The 22443-nt window shown below is 47.7% G+C and overlaps 1 protein-coding gene and 1 non-coding gene across 2 annotated transcripts in view; one reads left to right on the top strand and one right to left on the bottom strand.

Moving 5' to 3' along the window:
• Window positions 1-3370: 3370 nt before the first annotated feature.
• The window catches only part of GALNT12 (polypeptide N-acetylgalactosaminyltransferase 12), a 36460-nt gene continuing 17387 nt past the window's right edge, over window positions 3371-22443 (bottom strand). The window contains exons 4-10 of the mRNA XM_008708017.2: window positions 19450-19635; window positions 16636-16753; window positions 15084-15260; window positions 12862-12993; window positions 6886-6999; window positions 5787-5933; window positions 3371-3797 (exon numbers count right to left, since the gene is read on the bottom strand). Of these exons, the coding sequence (XP_008706239.2) occupies window positions 3660-3797; window positions 5787-5933; window positions 6886-6999; window positions 12862-12993; window positions 15084-15260; window positions 16636-16753; window positions 19450-19635 (1012 nt within the window). The 3' untranslated portion in view covers window positions 3371-3659. The remainder of the gene's footprint in view (window positions 3798-5786; window positions 5934-6885; window positions 7000-12861; window positions 12994-15083; window positions 15261-16635; window positions 16754-19449; window positions 19636-22443) is intronic.
• Window positions 9973-10075, top strand: LOC121103187. The gene has a single exon (XR_005835342.1). It is a non-coding gene; the product is annotated as a U6 spliceosomal RNA (small nuclear RNA).

Below are 22443 nucleotides of genomic sequence, written 5' to 3'. Positions count from 1 at the left end.
GACCCCTCGACTGCAGCCCTGGGAGCCCCTGAGCAGAGAATCTAGTCAAGCCATGCCCCGAACTGGACCTACAGAAACTGTAAGATAACGTATTTGATGTTTTCAGCTGCTACGGTAGAAAGGCTTCAAAGCAGTTATCACAAATCTATTCAAAGAATCTTTTAAAACTATATTCAAAGAACTAAAGGAAAATGTGCTTGTAACAATGAGTCAAATTTCAAACACAGAAACAGATGCTACGAAAAACAACCAAATGGATATTCAGAGGTGAGAAGTATAATAACCAAAATAAAACGACCGTGTCAACTCAGGAGCAGGTTTGAGATGGCAGAAGAAGTCAAATGAACTTAAAGAGGATAGACAGACATTATCCAATTTGAAGAACAGAGGGCAGAAAAAATAATGAGGAAATAATGGCTGTAGACCTTCCCACACTGATTTTAAAAACATTACATTTCCCAAAGCTCAACAAACCCTACGTATGACAAACACAGACATCTAGACATAGCTGCTGGAAGCCAGAGACAGATTTAAGACAAGGACAATTTAGGCCTAAGAGAAAATCGTAAAAGCAGCAAGAGAAACCCGGCTCATGACACACAGCTCACCAAATGAACACCGGATGACCTCTCTCTCAAAACAAAGGCGACACTGAGGTGGTGTGACCTCAGATTCACGGTGCTGCAGTGGGGGGGGGGGGGATCCCTGTCCACTAGCATCTCTAGCCAACCAAACTATCTTCCAAAAAACTGAAGGTAGAATAGAAACATTTCCAAATAAATAAAAACCGAGATTGTGTGGCTAACAGATCCATCCGAGACGAAATACCAAAAAGTCTTGACACTGAAAGAAAACGACAACCAGAGGGGACTCAGATTCACAGGAAGTAATGAACAGCGTGGGAACGATGCATTTGTGGGTAAATATAACAGACTGTGTGTGTGTGCACGCTTATATATATATATATATGTGTGTGTGTGTGTGTGTGCACGTGTGTGTTTATTTTCTTCTCTTATTCTTTAATTAAAATAATTTAGGGGCGCCTTGGTGGCACAGCGGTTAAGCGTCTGCCTTCGGCTCAGGGCGTGATCCCGGAGTCCTGGGATTGAGCCCCACATCGGGCTCCTCCGCTATGAGTCTGCTTCTTCCTCTCCCACTCCCCCTGCTTGTGTTCCCTCTCTCGCTGGCTGTCTGTCAAATAAATAAATAAAATCTTAAAATAACTTAAAGTAGTAATTATGCCATTCGATTGAGTTTATGACATCTACATACATCCACAGAGGAGGGGGTAGGAAATGGAGCTACGCTAATACAAATGTGCTAAATTTTACCGGAATTACCTCGATACTCTGCTGACGAAGATTGTGATAAATTCGGGAAGCATACTGTAATCCTTAGCATAACTAAAAAATGTAGCTAAGAAATCCACATCCTTAAGGACATTCTTATCCCCGTGATGCAGAGGAGGAAATGAGTCCAGGAAGGTGGAATGGCTGCCATAGCTAGAGCTGGCCCCCAGGACTCCTGGCTCCTCGCACCGGGACTGGGGGCCAGTTCACACCTTCCTGTGGGGCAGGTGGACACACCCAGGCTCAGATTCCCCATCCATCAGGGAAGGGAAATGTTCCTCAAAATGTAAATTTCCTCCCAGTTTGTAAAAATATTTCCCTTGACACCCTAAAAAATATTATTTTTATTAGTTCTCTACCCTAGAAATCACCACATGTAAGTCGATACCAGGAGTAAGAGGGGTGATTTCTCAAGCCAAACTAATTAGTGGCCGTGCCCAGCGAGCGCGCACCAAAATGCATGTGTAGCCTCCTTGCGCTCTTTTATGGGTTTGGTCAGCATCCATTTTACGCCTGCCTGCACGGTCTTCCCACGCTCTGGGGGGCTGACACCCCTTCGCCCGGCTCAGACTGACACGCAGAAAGGATAAAATATGCAGAACATAAAATTTCTCACTTTAACCACTTACGAGAGACCTGAGCGGCGCTGGAAGGAGTTCATACCACAGCCCCGCCTGCCAATGGGCTATGTAATCCCAAAAGGTAAAATAACTAAATTACTTAACATTTATTTTTGAATAAACACCCACTGATGTTTATTGTGCTTCACGAATTATAACGTGTTATTTATGAAACTAGAAACTCAATGAGCCCATACTGCATGCCAGGGAGTAAACTAAGCCCACGTCTGCTCTGTTATTTCATTCTCATGACTCCCCTCCACGCTTGGTTTCATTATTCTCATTTCACAGAAGAAGAAACTGAAGTTCAGAGTGGCATCAGACTCATGCTAGCCAGGTCAGTTGGAGTCGTTCTGGGTGATTGTGAAACTGGACCCCCCAGAGAAGGCAAGGGTGCTTTAAAAAAGAGTCCGAGGGCACACAGGTTGATAGTCTTTAATCCACTGCACCTGTGTCTTCATTGCTCACATCTGATTGGCTACAAAAATAAAGATCTGCAATGTCCTCCTATTTTTTTTTTCAATAGTTCATCGTGATGTCATCAGGTTGACAAGATCCCAGAAGTGGATCCACGATAGTTCACAAATCAGAACTGCTGACAGAAACGTCAGCAGCAGCTGCCACAGCACAGAACCGAACACAGCTTTAAGGACCAAATACTATTAATGAACACTTCGAAAACTGCGTTTCATATAGCTCAGGGCATTTCTCCCTGATGTGATTAAAACGTAAAATGACACGAACGCGGGGCACCTGGGTGGCTCAGTCGGTTAAGCGACTGCCTTCGGCTCAGGTCATGATCTCAGGGTCCCGGGACTGAGTCCCACATCAGGCTCCCTGCTCAGCGGGGAGCCTGTCTCTCCCCCTGCCCCTCCCCCTGCTTGTGTGCCCTTTCTCTCTCTCTCTGTCAAATAAAATAAAAAAAAAAAAAAAACATGAACGTGTTTTAAAGTCACAGAGGTGGTTCCTGAAAGCAGCCAGCCACGACGACACAGCGAGGCACTGTCCAGAGGCCACCGTGTGTGCTGGAAGCTGACAGGGGCTAAGTCGCACTGTTCCTTTGAGAGCTCAGCTTTGGTCAGTCCTCTTTAGCTAACAGAGACGTTCGCTGGAGTCTATGGTAGCGACAAACAACCAAATAGCATTCTTCATCTAAATAAACCTGGAATACCTCAACGATGTGAAGGAATCAACACAACGTTCCTGGTGTCCATCTGTCTACACTGAGAAAAACCTAACCCAATGTTTGAGGTGTTGTCTGTTTATGTTGAGTACGCTACATGAGTCTAATTTCCACACATGCAAACATGTTAATACCTGGAATCCTTGCAAACACCAAAAATAGAGTATTTACCTTTTTGCTAGGGATTGTAATAGAAAGGCATGACAGTAGTACGTACATCTTGATAGAAAAATACTTAAAGGTTTTAATTCTCTGAATACCAAGAGTTAACATTTTATGATTACCCTTTGAAAATAGGGTATTTGGGAGCAATTTTGAAGTTTTCAAAATCAGTACAAAGCTTATTAAATCCAACATCACTTTCGCAGGTTGTAAAGTGACTTCCTCATCAAAGTAGAGCAGCCAGCTTTGGGGTGGGTCTGTCCCCGGACTCCACTAAGTCTCTGTTGGGCAGAGGCCAGGGGCCCTCCCGCTCCTCCCGTGAGCTCCTTGTACGGCGACACTTTATTACATGTGTTCCTTGAAGAGCCATTTCTGATGTTCTGAGTCGGTGCAGTCCCGCAAGAGGGGTACGAAACTGTCACTGAACGCCTTCCTCTCAGCCTGAACGCATTTATTGGACTGTGCGTGAAACAGAGAACCATCCTACAAGAGATAATAAACTACAGATATTTAAGAGAAATACAAATAATTCCCCAGAAAAAATCTTTTTCCTTACAAGGTGTTAAGAGCTCAGGTGATTTTTATCATTTCAGAAACATTTATTGAGCAACATATATATTATTAAGTGTCTTCCCTGTGCAAGGGCGACTCGGGACTGTGTGTGCAGAGGGAGGGCGAGGCCTGTACAGGTGTGGCAGGCTCGCCTCCCCAGGCAGCTCGGATCCCTGACTCCACCGTCAGGGCCAGTGGTGCCACCTGCTGGCCGCTCTGGGGATCTGTCAGACCTCTGTCTCCTCCCTACTGCTATTCTTTTTCTTCAGGGAAATCAGGATCAAAGATCCCTTAACTTCTTTCACTTTCCAACTAATTCCATCCCTGGTGATCGCTTTCTCTTAGGTTTTTAAATGCAGACTCAGGAAACTTGGCTGTAGTCCCAGCTCAGCCAGAGAACAGCTGGGTAAGGGGGTAAGAACCCACCTGCGAGGACATGGGTTCTGTGAGACCGTGCCCATTTCCCCAAGCCCAGAGATCATGGTCCTCTTTCATGCCTTCTCTTCTTTCTCCCAACTGTTGCTGAGTTAACTCAGCAAGCCTCTCCCGTGGTCCTGGAGTTTGTTTTTTCCCTCCACCTCTCTTTGTCGTAAGCTGTATACCCCCAGGGAACTTCATACTTCTTCGTGGGCAGAAGTACGTGACAAATGGGCAGAATGAGTGACATACATTTTCCAGGGAAAGAGAGACCTTGGAAATAAAATTATATGCAGAAGAATCTCAAAAATATTAACCTTTAAAACCCTTAAGAGATCTCCTAAGTTGCCTTCAAAGTACCATGAAAGGAAATGATTACAGACCCCCTTCTCCCACCCTTCTAAAGAAACTTACTTTTCCTTAAATGGTCACTGAAATTTAAGATGAAATTTTAATGACATTTCAAACCAATTTTTATGATTTCTAGCGTGCATGACTCTTCTTTGAGGGCTTACAAACAGGTTCCAGGTAGAAGAAAGAAGAGAAGGAGATGGGGGCGGGTGTTGCAGAGAACCACAGACTGGGAGTATCTTCCCTCTTGCTTTTTATATCAGATGGATAGCACCATGTGGCGCAAGGCTTGTGCAGGTAGCCTGCAAAATTCACTGCTGATCATAATACCGTCTACAGCAAAGAGGACTCCACTTCTAATCATACTTAGAATTAACCCATTTATAAGCAACAGAGACCAATCTTTCCACCCCTGGGGCCAGGCTGGGAATGAAAGCTTCCTATGGAGATAAAAGAGAACTAATATTCTCCTTTGAATTATTTTCTTTGGCTTAATTCCCTCAAGTGCTTTTTCCTGAGTCAAAGGATTTGACAGATTCACGAGTCCCCTCACGGCTGTGTGGTGGGGCTAGTGCCTTTCACGCCTGAAGTAATACCCAGTTGCAAATCAACAATAACTGTTCTGATGGAGAGCCAACTCCCGGAGAGGGATGTTTTCTTGGTGATTATCCTGCAAGTAACAACTGATCTCTGCAGAGCTTTGTGGTTTCCAAGGACGACTTCTGCCACACGTCTTATCTGCACGAGGGGTACACAGGCTGCCATTATTGCTCCCATTGTACAGCTGGGGAAAATGAGGCTTACAGACATGGAGTAGCTTATACCTGGGTCTAACCTCACATCCTTACACTTGGGCTATTTGTTCCACGCATTTAAACCCCATCTCATCTTCGAATGCGTTTGCGACAGCTCCTCTTTCCATGACCGTGCTCCAGGTCGAAGGAGAGTTGGATGACTGTAGGGGAGCCAAAGTGCTACTGATGCTGGAAGCTGGACCCCAAGCACACCGCTAGCACCTTGGGCGAAGTCCCCCATCTCCTGTACGTGGCTGCACCCATGAGACCAGCGAGGACAAGGCCAGGGAGCTCTACTTCTAGTCCCCGCTCTGCAGCCCGTGGACCGACAGAGGAAGGCAGGAGACAGCTGGCTTACCTCCTGCAAGGTGAACTTCTGATTCTCTGGGGCCGTTTCCTGGCAGAGACTCATGATGAGAACATCCTTTCCTGCTTCCACGGCTATGCAGGCCTCTGGCTGGTGGGTGTTATAGCGGATTTCCTCCTGGGACGTGTACTCGAAAAACTAAAAACGGAGCAGCCAACGTGCACCAGTTACTGTCTGATGTGCAAAGAGGGAAATTGCTGGAGGAGAACCTGGGGAGACTCCAGGTTGGAAGAAACTCTAATCCCACCCCTTCGTCTCTAGGTGTCTCAATACCTCGTCTCCTCCGTCCTCCACGGGCCCCGCTCTGGTGCTGTACCTGCCTGCTTGGGCTGGGACCCTGTTCCAGGCCACAGACCTTCCTGGCCTCCCCACCCGGCCCAGCCTGAAGCTCAGCACTCCACCCAGACAGACCTGCCCAGGCCACCGGCAATTGGCCTAAACACCGCTTTGCAGGGCACTCTGCACCAAAATGTGTAATTCTGTTTAAGCATTAATTCTAAGGAAGTCATCCGCAACGCAGATCTGTTGTTTTCTTCCTTCTTTTCTTTTTTTTTTTTCTGGTAAGGAGTTAGTGTCAGGGTCACTTACAATCTTAACGACAGGCAGGCAGGGACTCAGTTATAACTAAATAGTAATACGGCCGCATGAAGGATTATCAAGAGGCCCTTAGGAATGATATTCTCAAAGGATGTCTAATAACACAAGAAAAGTATGATGAAGTAAGTGGAAATAATGGGATAGAAAATGTATGGACATTATGATAATAACGATTTCAAACAATAATCCAAAGGCCTTGCAGGGAAGTAAATATGTCTTCATTCTAATAGCGGTTGCTGGGGCCATCATTCACTTACTGCTTCTATTTTTTTGTATTTTCCAAATGTTCTGTAATAAGCATATGTTACCTGGATCATGCAAAAATATATCAAATGTTGAATTTTTAAATTTTTTTTACTCTGATCTTTATTATCAAGCGTTTAATTTTTTAAAAACAGAGAGATGCATACCCATAGTCCCTTGAGCATAGAGCCTCCTGCTGTCTGCTGTCCCCAGGCCCAAGAAGGTCAAGCTAGAGAGAAGCAGCACCTACCTGATTCTGACCCAGTCCGTGACAGAGGTACAGAAGGACCTGGTGTCCCACGATTTGGTTTTCATTGGGAGGGTTATAGTCAAAGCAGTAATCTTTCAGTCCTTTGTTCTGGAGCTAAACAAAACATAAAGGTGGCATTTGGGTTCAGATTTATACACAACAACAGATCCCACCCAAGGCTCTGAGGGTAATGGCTCCATCAGAGAGGAGTGCCTGCCTCAAGAACTGGACTCAATGGTCAGAGCCCCTTACATTTCAAGTTCTGAAAGTGCTTTCCCATTCTTTACCATAGGCAAGAAGCATAATCCCCGTTTTAAGATGATAAATCTGAATTGCAGACAGTTTAACTCTTTATGGCCTGAAAGCTCATATCTCTCCAGTTCTCATTAGTGCAGCCTTATTGCTGCACTGTTCCAAACATAGCTGCGTTGTTGCGTCACACATGTACCAAAGACTCCTGCGAATATGCATCTGCAAAAAGATATCCCAAATGAGAGACTCACCAGTCCCCAGATCAGAAGTTCACCATTCTAGACAAGAACAGAGTACAGAGCCAATGACTTGCCCAAGGTCACACAAGTGAAGACACCTGAGTCTGAATCCAGGACCTCAGCTCCAAGTCCAGTGCTCACTCCATCACTCAATGCTGTCTAATCTAATGTCATCTCTAAGGTTTTAGATCTAAAACCCTTCAAACATTCTAAGAGCAAAAAACCATGCTCCCTCTTCCCTTTCAGAAGCCTCTAGAGAAAGACACACACCCTTCCAAATCCCTTTCTGGAGAGTTCAAAGACCCCTCAATGAACTCCTTGTGAACCCCATTCCTGCCCTGGCCCTTGTCCACCCTTGACTAGTCTGTTTCTGAAGACAAGATTCAGCCATATAGAAAGAAGTTTCCACAATCCACTAGCTCATAGAGCACAGACTTCAGTGTTCTTGGAATCTCTTTGTTTTGTGAAGGAATCTGGAACAGGCGATGCTGAGAATAATCAGAGCATATTAGACTTGGAATGGTTCAAATGTCATCTAGTCATGTCCTGACCACCGAAGGACTTTGACCTCAAATGAGCTCCTTATGTTCAGAAAGATTTGAAAGAAACTACAAAAACACTAAAGGAGAGGTGGGAACCTCTAAAGATTAAAACTGAGATTAACTAAGCTAGCTGTATCGAGTTGGTGAGACACAGAAAAAATGATATTAAATGACTTTAGAACATTCCATGGTTTTTTTAAAGAATATCCCATATTTGATTACATTTCCTTAGTGAACTATATTCTACAAACAAAGAAATCTTAAACCTCATTCAGTATCACACTGTCAGTGGTAATGGTGTGTTATTATTATTATTATTATTTTTAAAGATTTTATTTATTTATTTGACAGAGAGAGACAGCCAGCAAGAGAGGGAACACAAGCAGGGGGAGTAGGAGAGGAAGAAGCAGGCTCCCAGGAGAGGAGCCTGACGTGGGGCTCGATCCTGGGATTCCAGGATCACGCCCTGAGCCGAAGGCAGACGCTTAACGACTGCGCTACCCAGGCGCCCCTGGTGTGTTATTATTTTGAAACTACTTTAAATATAGTTTAAGATAAAGCAAATAAGTAATACGTAAATATTTTTTGACACTGAGATTTTCAATGTAAGACAAAAGAAATACAAGTATCGGAGCGCCTGGGTGGGTCAGTTGGTTAAGCGTCTGCCTTTGGCTCAGGTCATGATCCCAGGGTCCTGGGATTGAGCCCCACATCAGGCTCCCCGCTCAGCAGGGAGCCTGCTTCTCCCTCTCCCGCTCCCCCTGCTGTGCGTTCTCTCTCTCTCTGTCAAACAAATAAATAAAATCGTAAAAGAAAAAGGAAAAAGAAATACAAGTAAATATCAAAGAAGAAAAAAATCCTGTAAGATTACATTTGAATTTGAGATATCAGTATGCGCTCACGATTTGTTTCTCAAAAATATGCATTTCCTTTCTTGGCCCACTGAAAAGCTATAGTGTCGTGCTGTTCCACGTGGTACCCCGTGGCAGCGTGCGGCCACGGGGCACCTGAAATGGGACTAAGTCCACAGTGAGACATGCTGTATGTCAAGACAGCAGATTTCAAGACTCAGTATGGAATAAAGAAGTAACGTATCTCAACAAATTTTTATATTAACCGCATGTTGAAATGCTAATATCAGGGATATACTGAATTAAATAAAATATATTATAAAATTCACTTGCTCACTTTTTAAATACGGTTACTTTAAAAAGTGTTCCATTACTGATGTGGCTAGCATTATGTTTCCCCAGAGCGTGCTCTAGAGACGAAGACCGCCGCTGGCGTCCGGACTGCGGGCTCTGACCACTGCTCCCCACGGAAAGGGTCGGGGCTGCTGGGAGGGATGGCAGCAGATGTAAAAGATGAACGGGGCCAGAACCAAGGAGGCGATCAAACCAATATAAGGGGTCAAGATCATACAAGCCAGAATAAAGAGATCCTCACTAGCCAAAGATGGGCAACCTGAAGAGTTAAAAGAAAAAAAAAAAATACAACAGGCTAACTGACTGAAACCCATGGGCCATACAAAAACCCACTGGTTTACAGATGCTCAAGAAAAGAAAAAGCCAAAAGCAAACGAACCAACCAACAAACAAAAGCTACCCATTCCGCCCAATTGGAGGAAAATGGGGCACCAAATCTTACCCCGAGAACAGGCAAGTAAAGAGAAAGGCTTAAAAATGTGTTATGCCGGGGGCGCCTGGGTGGCACAGTGGTTAAGCGTCTGCCTTCGGCTCAGGGCGTGATCCCGGCGTTGTGGGATCGAGCCCCACATCAGGCTCCTCCACTATGAGCCTGCTTCTTCCTCTCCCACTCCCCCTGCTTGTGTTCCCTCTCGCTGGCTGTCTCTATCTCTGTCGAATAAATAAATAAAATCTTTAAAAAAATGTGTTATGCCTTTTCTGAATGAACTCTAAATTTCATGGATACCAAACTGTCCCGGCTAACAAGGGAACATTCTTCTTTACAGAAGAATCTCAGCTAATGATGCAGAAGAAATGAAAGAACTAAGAGAAGCACCGTTGGGCAACGCCATTTGAAATACGGGTCTAGGGCTCGCTTTGGTAGCACGTATGCTGAAATTGGAAGGGTACAGAGATCAGCAGGGCCCCTGCTAAGGATGACACGCAAATGTGTGAAGCCTTCCATATTAAAAAGAAATAGGAGTCTAGGCGAAGATTATCAATGGCCACCAAGAACACTGGCGCGGCCCCTGACAGCAGCTGGTCCAGGAGAGGCTCTCTCATCACTAGAGGCAGGACGACCAGAGGTCAGGTGCTCTGCTGTGACGCCAAGGAACACAGAGCACACCCGTGAAGTGTTCTCGCCATAAAAGGTCGATTCCCACTGCAATCAAACCTTTAGACCTCATTTCCAGTTTAAGAACTGTGGCCGAGAGAGGCACAATTTAAAAGACACCACGGGGAAACAATGAGGTAACCCCAAGGCTGAGACGCTCTGTGGGACAACGGATGCTGTTTTTTCAACAGGTATTAGCGAAAGGGGGGAAGAAAGGGAAGAGGTCTGCGTTGGCTGAAAGAGCCGTGGGAGGAAAGACACGGCAGCCAAACGCAATGGGTGGACCGGGTTTGGATCCCGGTTGGAATGAGCCAACTACACCCAGAAAGATGTGAAAAATCGGGGGGATCTGAATAAGGGCTAGATAGTAAAGGACATGAAGAAATGGCTGCTCCTCTGATCGGGCGTGATAATGGTCTGTGGTGCTCTGAGATCACGTCCGTACAGACGTGCATGTGGCAGAGTGAAAGGACATGATGCCTGAGCAAAGAAAAACGTGAGAACATGGAGCAGAGGCAACAGAAAGCGAGAGGCAAAATCAGGATGATTCCAGAATCTTGGGGACAGGGTTCCTTACACCATGCTCTCTGCTTGGACATTTTCACGATGAAAATGGAATTTAATGCATTAACGGCCTGCTTTGTATTTATTTGGTGTGTGTGATCATGTATTAACGTCCATCTCCCTGACGTACACTTCTTGAAGGTGGGATAGTGGCTGTCCTTGCACCTCAAAGCCCCACGCCCAGAGCAGTGCGAGCACAGGGTAAATTCCACGTAAATATTAAAGTTGGAGTATTCTGAAAATTTCAGATACTCTTGAGAAGCACAAATACGTAGGGTAAGTGAAAATTTCATCAAAAGAGGCAGAGATTTAAAAATAATCATGAGACCCCACATATTAGGGAGATAGTTATTTATGGTGTTTACTTTTTAAAATTTTTTTTTTAAAGATTTTATTTATTTATTTGACAGAGGGACAGCCAGCGAGAGAGGGAACACAGCAGGGGAGTGGGAGAGGAAGAAGCAGGCTCATAGCGGAGGAGCCTGATGTGGGGCTCGATCCCAGAACGCCAGGATCACGCCCTGAGCCAAAGGCAGACGCTTAATGACTGAGCCACCCAGGCGCCCCTACTTTTTTTTTTTTAGATGACTGAAGATGTAATTGGTTCTGACTTTATTCATAGTTGTAGAGAACTTATGTTCCATGTAATGTGCTTGTAATTCTCTCTCTTTTTTTTTAGTTTCAGAGGTAGAATTTAGTGATTCATCAGTTGTATACAATACGCAGTGCTCATGACATCACGTGCCCTCCTTAATGCCCGTCATCCAGGGATCCCATCCCCCCACTCCCACCCCTCCAGCACCCCTGTTTGTTTTCTGGAGTTAAGAGTCTCTTATGGTTTGCCTCCCTCTCTGTTTTCATCTTATTTTATTTTTCCTTCCTTTCCCCTATGTTCATGTGTTTTGTTTCTTAAATTCCACATATGAGTGAAATCATATGGTATTTGTCTTTCTCCGACTTATTTTGCTTAGCATAATACCCTCTAGTTCCATCCACATCATTGCAAAAGGCAAGATTTCATTCTTTTTGATGGCTGAGTAATATTCCATTTTATATATATTCCACATCTTCTTTATTCATTCATCTGTCAATGGACATCTGGGCTCTTTCCACAGTTTAGCTATTGTGGACATTGCTGTTATAAACATCGGGGTGCATGTGCCCCTTCGAATCACTGTGTTTATATCTTTTGGATAAATACCTAGTAGTGTAATTGCTGGGTCATAGAGTAGTTCTATTTTCAACCTTTTGAGGAACCTCCATGCTGTTTTCCAGAGTGGCTGCACCAGCTTGCATTCCTACCAATAGCATAAGAGGGCTCCCCTCTCTTGCCAACATCTGTTGTTTCCTAGGATTTTGATGGATTCCTGACTCACATTTAGGTCTTTCATCCATTTTGAGTTTATTTTTGTGTATGGTGTAAAAAGTCGTCCAGTTTTATTCTGCACGTGGCTGTCCAATTTTCCCAACACCATTCATTGAAGAGAATAGCTTTTTTTCCATTGGATATTCTTTCCTGCTTTGTCAAAGATTAGTTGACCAGAGAGTGTCCTGCTTTGTATTATCAAAGACTTCCCGAATGGAACACGGGCACTTCTGATCAACATGGCACAGCAGACGAGACCTCTCTAAGTTGGTGCAGTTTCTCCCAAAACCCAAAGGCACTGGACATTTTACCTGACTTCATCCCAGAAACATTTCTTTCTGTTTCTTTAAAACACCAGAAATGACTCATCTCCCTCCACTGCTGCCTTTACGAATCTGAGTAGGGAACTGTTAACTGGTCCAGCCATTGAAGACTGGAGTAATGAAGTAATGCGACACTGAACATGGAAGCACTAAGGGAGCCTCAGGTTCCTTGTCTATGAAATGGGAGGCTTACACTCACCAATCTGGTGATGGCTTCTAATGCCGAGACATGGAGAGAAGGAAAGACAGTGCGTGGATGCAGGGAGGGGAGGGAGAGGGAGGGAGAGGGAGGGAGGGAGAGGAAGGCCAGCAGTTCCATAAAGGGCCTTTCTTGGCCAGGATTTGTGGATCAGGAAAGCCCCCGCCCGCCACAGGCCCGCGTCACGCACCATCCCGAAGAAGCCAGGCCTGTCTTCAGGCACGTGCAGCTCCGGGTACACGTTCTCCAAGAACCACCTGAAGTCCTTACACTGGAGCCTCGCCCGGAGCTGCTTCCTCTCGGTCACATCCCCAAAGGGTTCCTGAGAAAACAGCAAAAACAGTGAGTCCCCGCGTGTCACGTACTTCCTGTCAAAGCCCCATCTCCACGGATGCTCCCTTCCTCAACAGCGTTTATTGAGCACCTACTGTGCGCCACGCCCTGGACAGGCTCAGAGGGTCAAACCAGCCCCAGACTCAGCTACAGCACCCTGGCAGCAGAGACTGTCCCACAAACGACTGCTTTCTTGGGTGTTCTCGCTACAGGCAGGTGCAGCCAGGTGCCCCAGGGAAGGACACAAAGCGCACGGTGATGGAGTCAGGGAGGCGCCGCGTCCTGGGGCCGCACTGGATCCCGGGTCCCGAGAGTCGGTGAGTGCGGGATCACAGACCAGCGAGCATCAGCAGAGCACGTACACCACGACGCTCTGAATTCCTGTCGATACCCGAGCATTCCCTTTCCAACACAGGCTGAGTGTCCGCGACGTAATCACGCTCAAAGACCTTCCATGCTCGACATACTGAAGTCTGAATATATACTTAGAGCGGTGAGCGCAAAGTGCCGCGATAGTAACTACTGGCAGAAAGTTAGTTTTCTGGACAGTGATTAAGAACTTCCAAATAACTGAATCAAAGCAAGCATCTACTCAGCACGGCCAGAGGCGCAGTGCTGAGTGCTGACATGTTACTGTCCCTGCACCACGACGCTAAAGAATTAAGATGTCGCGAGCTAAGTGTGTAACAAAATGGTAACGCTAGGAACACGGCTGAGTAAAACTTCAGATTCTTTACTTATTTCCCAGCAGTTCTTTCTTTGGTGAGTCACGGTGCCCTCACCTTCAACCAAATACCCATTTTAACACCGGACCCCGGGCACCTGGACAAAAGGTGTACGCAGTGGGCCTCTAACACGTTATTCTTTGGGAACCCTCAGGAAGAGGGAACGTGGCTTCCAGACTGGGTAACGGGAAGGGGCACATGTTTCCACCCTGCAGCCTTGGCAGGACAGAGGATGCCACGACCCTGGAGCCCAGAGGTGGAGAGGGGCCAAGGGGGGAGGTCAGGGGCAGGCCCACAGGGCTCTGCAGAGCAGGGAGAGGAGTCCGCAGGTGGGTCCATGCCCCAGGCTCAGCACTGCCTGCATCACTACTAAGGCCTGGGTCAAGCTCTCTGAGCTTCGGTTCTGTCATCTAAAAAATGAGAATTTCACAGCTATCCTGAAGGGCTGCTGAGGATTCAGAAGAAGAGATTTTCATCAAGCAGCCGGACTATAGAGGTCTTAGAGCACACCTCGTCTGGCCAAGCGGCCCTCTTAGTTACGCAGATGCAGGGTGGGCACCCTGTCCTGGGGCCTGCAGAGCTGGCCCGTGCAGAGCGGGCGGACCTACTTGCTGAAGGTTATTTGCAACCCCAAAATCAGCATGTGTGGTTCCACGCCGTCACCATCACTGGCAGCCATGCGCAGAGGGGCCGAAAATGGAGCCACCTAAGGGGACGCTCCTCACTGAGGTCACGTCTCAGTTCCCGTACTATCAACAGGTGTCCGGTTCAGGGTCTGCCTAGTGCCACATTTTCCAGGTTTTGTAGCTCTGTGGTGGCGACTTCACTGTTCGAAAGCCCCCCGAGCACTGTGCTGAAGGGCTGGCTAGTGTTCCTATGTGCAAGAAGCCGCACTGGGCCGACGGAGAAAATACGTGGCTGAGATGGGCTTCGTTTAGGCACGTGTTACAGTGCTGTCGGCCATGAGTCCGGTGTAAAGAATCAACACTACGTACGTCGTAATGTCTTTCAACAGAAATACACATGAAACCAAGTTACGTATTGATCAGTTGGCAAAAATGTCAGGCTGCGGGAGGCGTGCAGGAACCCAGCCCCGTCGTCCCCCAGGAGCAGTGGTTCGGTAGTCTGGAATTCAGGGTTGGCGATGGTCGCACAGACCATAATTACTGCGAATAATGAGGAACAACTGTAGGTATTATTATAAGTGGAGGAATAAAGGTTTCCCATACTTGGATCACTGGTGTCCGATTTATTCTCTATTTCTGGAACCAGGTCTGCTAGTGTGGGGAGGCCAGAACCGGCTTCATTTGTTCGGAGGTGGCCAGCCGGGGTGCAGGCGGGCCGGGGAACTCACCAAGCGGGCATGCGGGTTGCGATGGTAGTAGAGCTCTTTAAATTCATCCATCCACACTTCAGCGGCTCGGACGCTGTTGGCCAGAGCCTTGCTGCGGGAGTAGGGAGCTTGCTTGGGGAAAACGTGGCCAACGTGAGAGCAGGGGTGTGTCTCCAGGGTCCCACCGCACTGCCAGATCTGTGCACAGAGCAGGGAGGAGGCCGGTGGGTGAGCGGGGGGCGGGCTGCTGGTCCACACTGCCCGCAGCCAGGAGGCCGGGCACACAGACGTCACGATGAACACCGCCAGGGCCTCGCCCTCCAGGGGACGGGAGGCCACCTCCCCAGCACACGCAGAACACAGAATGCAGTCAAAGAGCAAGAACATAGCCCGGAAGACGAAGACGCCATCGGAAGCGAGACCCTGAGTCCATGCACGGAAGCTCATGCACTTGACCCCCAGGAGCGCCCACAGCTGACCTCACCAGGAACCCATTTACTCATCGTGTAAAACACAGGCTCTTTACCTGGTCTCCTAGCCACAGAAGAGAGGAAAGCGGCAAGTAAGAAGAGAGGTTTGGAAGGGGGAAAGGAAGAGCTTCTAGAGGCAGGCAGGACAGACTGACACCTAGGGAAGAGGCAGAGAGACATTAAAAGCACACCCTGCACCTCAAAGTCTGAGTTGTCTGAGACCATTTCATGCTGGGGCAGAGGGCTGGGAACACGCCGTGGTCCCCGGGATGTGTGACCAGGGACAGGCTCTGGTACTTAGAATGGGGGTGTGAGTCTGCAGTGGAGAGCCAATTCATACTAACTCTTTCTAAGCAGGAAACCATATGAAACATCATGGAAATCTAAAATGTTCTATTAAAAAGTACAGATATTGACAGAAATTTTTGATACTTAAAATGCAGGATTTGGTGAGGTGGAAACCACGCTGAAATGCTAGAGGCCTCTCCAAGGGGCATCTGTGGGCCACAGGCAGCAGGATCAGTAGGTGGGCTTGTTCCAGAAAGCAGAGTCTGGTCCCTACTGCAAATCCATCACACCCGACTTTCTGGAGACTGTACGTATAAACCTGTGTTTTTAGCAGGTCTCCCGAACAATTCTGACATGTGGCAAGGCTGGAAGTCACTGTCCTAAACAGGGTACTTCGTGAGTAATTATGCAAATCAAGGCTCGGAAAGATGGGATCGGGAGGCAGGGGCCTGTGTTTGAGCCCAGTGTCCGCCACTGACTGTTTGGGTGACCCCGACCCAGTCACCTCCCCTGTCCGGGCCCCAGCTCCTCCCTGTTGTAGTGAGAGAAAAGAGCTAGGTGACTTGGAAGGCGCTTCCCTGCCCCAAATCTATGAAAAGCACATTTTTTTCAAGGTTCAAACAAGTAGACAAGCATGTTTATCGGATGTGTGTGCCAATACTATCATCTTTCAGGACTGTTAGATAAAATCTGCCAACATGAAGGAAAAGTCCACCAGGGTCTCCTGGCAAATCCCATCATTCTGAGATAGAGAGAGAGAGACAGACAAGAGAACAGGTTAAGAATGAGTCCGAAGAGAAGACTGGGACACTTACCCTAAAGGAGAACTCGAGGTTTTCTCCGCCCCAAACTTCCATTCCTGTATCATAAGACCCCAGATATTCAAAATATTTCTTACTCACAGCAAACAGCCCTCCAGCCATTGTTGGAGACCTAGAAGAGTGAGAACCACATTGCGATGTGAGCAGCAGGAAGCCATCACAGTTGAACGCCTGCCCGCCCCGAGCCCTCCGGCCTGCCCATCCATCTCTAAGCACATCCTGAGTTCACGTTCCGTGCCAGGTGCTAAGCTGGGCCTGGAGGCATGGATGTTCCCCTAGGTCCCTGCCCTGGGGAAGCTCATGAACACCTCAACCAGCACTGTGTGCGAGATGACTCAGGTCAAGCCAGAGCCCCGGGGGCACACAGAAGGAGGCCTGAGGCAGGTGCGTAGGGCTCAGCCTGAAGAACACAGGGGAGCTGGCAGAGAAGAGGAATGGGATGGTTCTCCAAGAAGACACTAGCATGAGCAAAGGCCTGAGGGTGAGAGAAAACCTCATCCTTCTAGAAGCACAGACAACAAGGACAGTCAAGGAGAGAGACGTGCTCCCTAAGAGGACAGCTAGCACCAGGCTGTGGTGGCTTTGGCCGTGTGGTCACAGGGTGGGCAAGCACGGATGCCTACAGAAGACCACGAAAGGCAACTCGGTCATCTTAAAGCTGCCCCAGGGCCCGTTCCTCTCCTGCATGAGTGGCTTCCCCTCCAGGACCCAGACGGCCAGCACTGGCCACTTCTGCAGCCGGCCCGATATTCTCCACACCAGGCACCTCTAGAACCAGTAGTGGTTCCAGAAAGGGCCCAAGGCTGCCGTCCTACCACAGCAGAAGGCTGTAGGATCAACACACCAGGAGATGCAGATGTTAAATAATGGAGAACTATACATCATTAGGAGCCTGTTTTCAAATGTTAAGGTCTTCCAACTGCGCTTCAAGCCTTTGACAAAGTGTCAGCTTTCCCTGCGCTCCAAGCTCTGGGCCAATGAGAACAGCACAGCAAGATTCCTTGTGGAAGGGAAGGCTCTCGACTACAAAGCACTTCCATGTGTGTTCATCCTAAAAGTCTAAGGAGGAGGCCAGGTGGATATGCTAGGCCCTATTTCACAGGTGAGGAAACTGAGGCCCATGGATATTACAGGAAGAGAAGGAGAGTTGGCCATGACATCCCTGAGTGCATGTGTGTGTATGGGAGGACCATGAGAGTTCATGTCAGCGTCCCAAGCTGGAGATGTGACCTTGGATAGGATCCTTCCTACTCTGAGCCTCGGTTTACAAATCTGGTCAGTGAAAGGTTAGATAGGATGTCCCTTAAGATTCCTATCAAAGCCTGGACATCACCCACTCTCTCCCGTCCCCATTCTTCACTCTTCCTTCAATTCCTCCACTGCCACATCTCTGGAGTCCTCCATTTCGCTCCATCTTCTCCTGCACCACCCTTCCTGACTGGAAGACTACGATGCCTCCTAATGATGTCCCTGCCCCCCGCCCCACCTCTTACAGGCCCCTCACCGCATGGCATCTAGCAACCTTTAAAGAATGCAACAGGCAATGGTCATTTCCAGCTCAAATCCCTTCAGTGGCTTCTACCCTCTCGGAGTAAAGTCCAAAGCCCTGTCCTTGGCCTTCCAGGCTGGACATGACTTGGCCCCGTTCATCTCTCTTCCCCCCATCTCTCAACACTGTCCCTACAGGTGTTTCCCTCTGGCCAGGAGTGAGTCATCTCAGGGTCAGAACTCAGGTGGAAGACCTAGAAGCCCACCTGCCAAACACGGTGCCGATCTGAGACACCATTTCCAGCTCAGTACGCCAGCAATAACGCTGATGCTTGACTTCCATCTGCCTGATTCCCATATTTACCTCTCACTTGGTCCTGAACTTGGAAGGGGAGGAAGAAGCTATACTCTTACTTCAACACCTCAAAGAATGAGAGCAACTGAGCCCCCTTTGAGCCCACTCTACTCAGATCCAGGCTCACTCACTAGTCAAAGGTGGCCCATTCAGCCGCAGGTCCACCTATCCCCCAGCTGAGGGCCTGACAGCACATCCTCAAAATGTTAAGCTTGAAATTACCATATGACCCACCAATTGTGGTGCGCTCCTAGGTGCTCTCCTACACCCCAAAAAACTGATAACGGGGACTCAAACAAATAATAGTATCCCAATATTCACAGCAGCACTGTTTACAATAACCCAATGGTAGATACAACCCAAGTGTCCATCAGCAGGTGAACGGATAAACAAACATGGATGTATATAGAGTGGAATATTATTCAGCCACAAAAAAGGAACGGGCTTCTAGAAGAACCTTGAGAACATTATGTTAAGTAAAAGAAGCCAGACACAAAAGGACGGGTACTGTGTGATTCTACTTATGTGAGCAATCTGGACCAGGGAATTCTGTAGAGACAGAAAGTACAACAGTAGTTACCAGGGGCTGGAGAGCGAGAGAAAGGGGAGTCGTTGCTTGAGTTTCTGGAGAGAATGATGAAAAAGTTCTGGAAGTATGTAGAGGTGACGGTTATACAATATTGTGAATGTGCTTGATGGCACCGAACTGAACACTTACAAATGGTGAAAGTAGGAATTTTTATGTTAGGCACATTTTACCACAGTGTTTTAAGTAAGTAAATCAATAAAATATACCAATATAAAATTCATGTGTGTAGCAAAGGTTTTTAATAAAAGTAAACAAATGCTCTGGAGAAAATGAGGGAGCAACAGTAACCAGCCGTCCCAAGGGCCCTCCCTGACACGGTAGCGAGGTGCAACGAGGCACGCTCAAAGACTGAGCGGCCTGGAAGTCACGCCCTCACCTGATGACATCAACGGGGGACCGCATCCGCATCCTCTCCCTCTCGGGGACCACGTGCCACGTGAACACCAGCCTCCAGTCGAAGCCGCCGATCTGAGGCTCCCCGGGGTTGCCCAGGTACTCAAATGTGTTCCAGTCAATCACATCGATCACAGGGCACACCACGGCTGACTCCTCTTCGTGGATCCTGCGAACACCAGGACGCCCCGTGTGCCTCTCTGCACAGACAGGTGGCAGGAGGACGAGAAGGGAACTTGGGGATGAAATCTTCTCCTCCTTCCACTAGGAAGGAGGAGCACCTGAGCCTTTTCTTGCAGGAGTCTGGCCCTGGCAGGCGGTGATCAGAGGGAATGCTCAGGTGATGAGGGGAAGCTGAGGAAGGAAGGACTTCGGCCTGAAGATGGAAGGTCCCGCAGCTTTCAGGTTCTGACGCAATCTATGGCAATTCTGGATAAACCTGAATCCCTCTTTGAAAGTCGAGACATGTGAAAATCAAAGGTCACTTTTAAAACAGAAAACAGATTTTCAGTTTCTGAAGACTGCAAGAGGTTTTCTTCATGTAATCGCAATGAAACATCTTCCTGTCAAGAAATAATTATCCCCCTTCAAAACAGAGAAGCACCCAGACCAGAGGATCAGCTTTGGAGTTAGAACAAAAATTCAAATCCTGCTCCTTATTTGCTGTGTGATGTTAGCCAAGTCACCTAACCTCTCAGAGCCTGTTGCCTGTGGGTAACACGGGCGCAGTGATACCTACTCTGAGGGTTAATGTGAGGACACCCTGAAGGAACGTTTGTAAAGGGCAGCTGACAGAGAACCTGGAACTATTGCTATTCTTTTCTTTCTTATTATTGTGAAATGTTATACGGTATTATAGCGAAAAACACTGTGACCTCCCGCCGCTGATATCAGCCCATGTGCCTGCTTCAGCTGTTGTCCAGTCATGACTGCAGACCCAAGCACCCTTCAGCACGCTGCCATATCGTGCCGGTATTTGGCATTTGACGACACACCAGGAAAGACGAACCGAGACTGGGCTGTGTGTGAACACTGGATTTCTCTGGGTTACATTTCGGGGCATTTTATCTGGAATTTGAGATTTAAAAATCCTAAGTCACACAGAGCAACAGTGTGAAGAAACAGAGATCAAGCAGACTTGAGCTGTAAGAGCCCTTAGAATAATACCAGGAAGTCGGGGGTGGGGGATGATGTGAATACCACACTTAGGTACGAATTACACTATTAGCTGAAATTGACTGTTTGGGATAGACTGTACGAATAAAACCTGGGAATTCTCTAAAGTGAGGAAAACACAGACAAAGTACCTACCAACACCCAATTCTTTAAATAAACTGAGGGCGCTCTTAAAAGGTTTGAGGGGACCAATGGCAGACCCAATGGGCAGGTTCCAAGAAGCTGCTTAGCCCCTGGCAGAGACAAGGACTTGTGACTTGCAATCAAGCTGGTTGGAACCATGGGGAGACTAATTTTTATAGGAAAAGGAAAACTAGGGGGAGCAAGCATTGGAGTAAAGGCCCCTGGAGCATGGTTACACAATGATCAGGCCCAGTAGCAGCGTGCCCCACAGAGGGGGGCGGGGCAGGGGTGCCGCTGGCATCTGGGGCAAAACCATTCTTTGTTGTGCAGGGCTGAGCTGCACACCGTGGGCTGTCCAGCATCCCTAGTCCACGGCTCATAAGACGCCAGGAGAACGACTCACCTGACTTGGGAACCAACGAACATCTTCTACTTCCAAAAGCCCCTGGAGGAACGGGGTTACTGTTCCTGTTGGACCGTCTAAGGGACCAGTGTGTGCCCACCTAGGTCCCTGGGGAGCTTTGGAAACATCCAGAAGCCCAGGCCCACCCCCAGAGACTCAGATCCAAAGAGTCTGCCATGAGCACAGGAGTTGGTATATTTTACAAGTTCCCCAGTTGGGGTGCTTCTGTCTAGAAATACGGAATAAGGATTTGTCTGTGGAAAGGACTGCCTTGCTGCCTCCAGAGGACGGGCTGGAATGGAATTCTGGGCAGTGTTAGCACATCAGCTGCCTTTAGACCAGCCTACAGGCAGCCAGCTGTGTGCACCGTGGGGAGGGGGCGAAGGGCAGACCCACCGCTTCAGGTTCCAGAGGGAACTCCTCGCTGTCACCATGTTCTACATAACCTCAGATCCACCGCAGGCTTGAGGAACCCCAGGTCCTTGTTGCTAGTGAAGCTCAGCAGAGCTCAGGGGAGAAAGAGGCAGCTGTGGCACCGCCAGGGGACAGGACCGAGGATAGCAGAAGTGGCAGAGGAGGGGGCAGTCTGGTCTCACACAGGAAGGTAGGCAAGTGGGTCCCTAGTTCTTCCGGATAGACTCTGTCAACCCAAGTGCTAGAGGCCACGGGAAAGCAGTTTGCCAACTGCAGAGACCCTGGTCCTCCGACCCTTCACCTGCTTCACACGGAGGGACCAGACGCAGACCCCCCCACCTTGACCCCGACCTGGAGGAGCTCCGAATGGGCCAGCCCAGCTCCTGACTGCTATGATGCAGCATTGGGAGAACAGGGAGCAAAAGAGGGAAGAGAACAAAAGTGGGGGCCTGGTGACAGTAGTTTTGGAGGACAGGCAGCTTGGGAGGGTCAGGGTGAGACGCTGTGGGACAGCAGGAGACATGCCCTATGACTTTTCATGGCTCCATAAAATATATATATATATAATTTATATATAAAAATATATATATAATTTATATATAAATTATATATATAATCATAAATATAAAAATATATATTTATATATAATTATAAATATAAAATATATATTAAAATAAATTTTATATATTATATATATAAAATCATATTTTATGACTATATTGGTATAAGGACAAACACCATCCAGGATAAATTCATTATTGTACAGTCATTATTGATACCCATTTTTTTCCTTCTGATTGAAAAAAAATTAATGTAAATACATTTTTATGGGTCTGTTAAAGGTTCATGGGTCCTAAGCAC

Source organism: Ursus maritimus, unplaced genomic scaffold, assembly GCF_017311325.1.
Source record: "Ursus maritimus isolate PB19 unplaced genomic scaffold, ASM1731132v1 scaffold_17, whole genome shotgun sequence".
NCBI lineage: Eukaryota > Metazoa > Chordata > Mammalia > Carnivora > Ursidae > Ursus > Ursus maritimus.
Note: the sequence above shows the minus strand (reverse complement) of the source record. Positions and strands in the feature narration are given on the sequence as shown.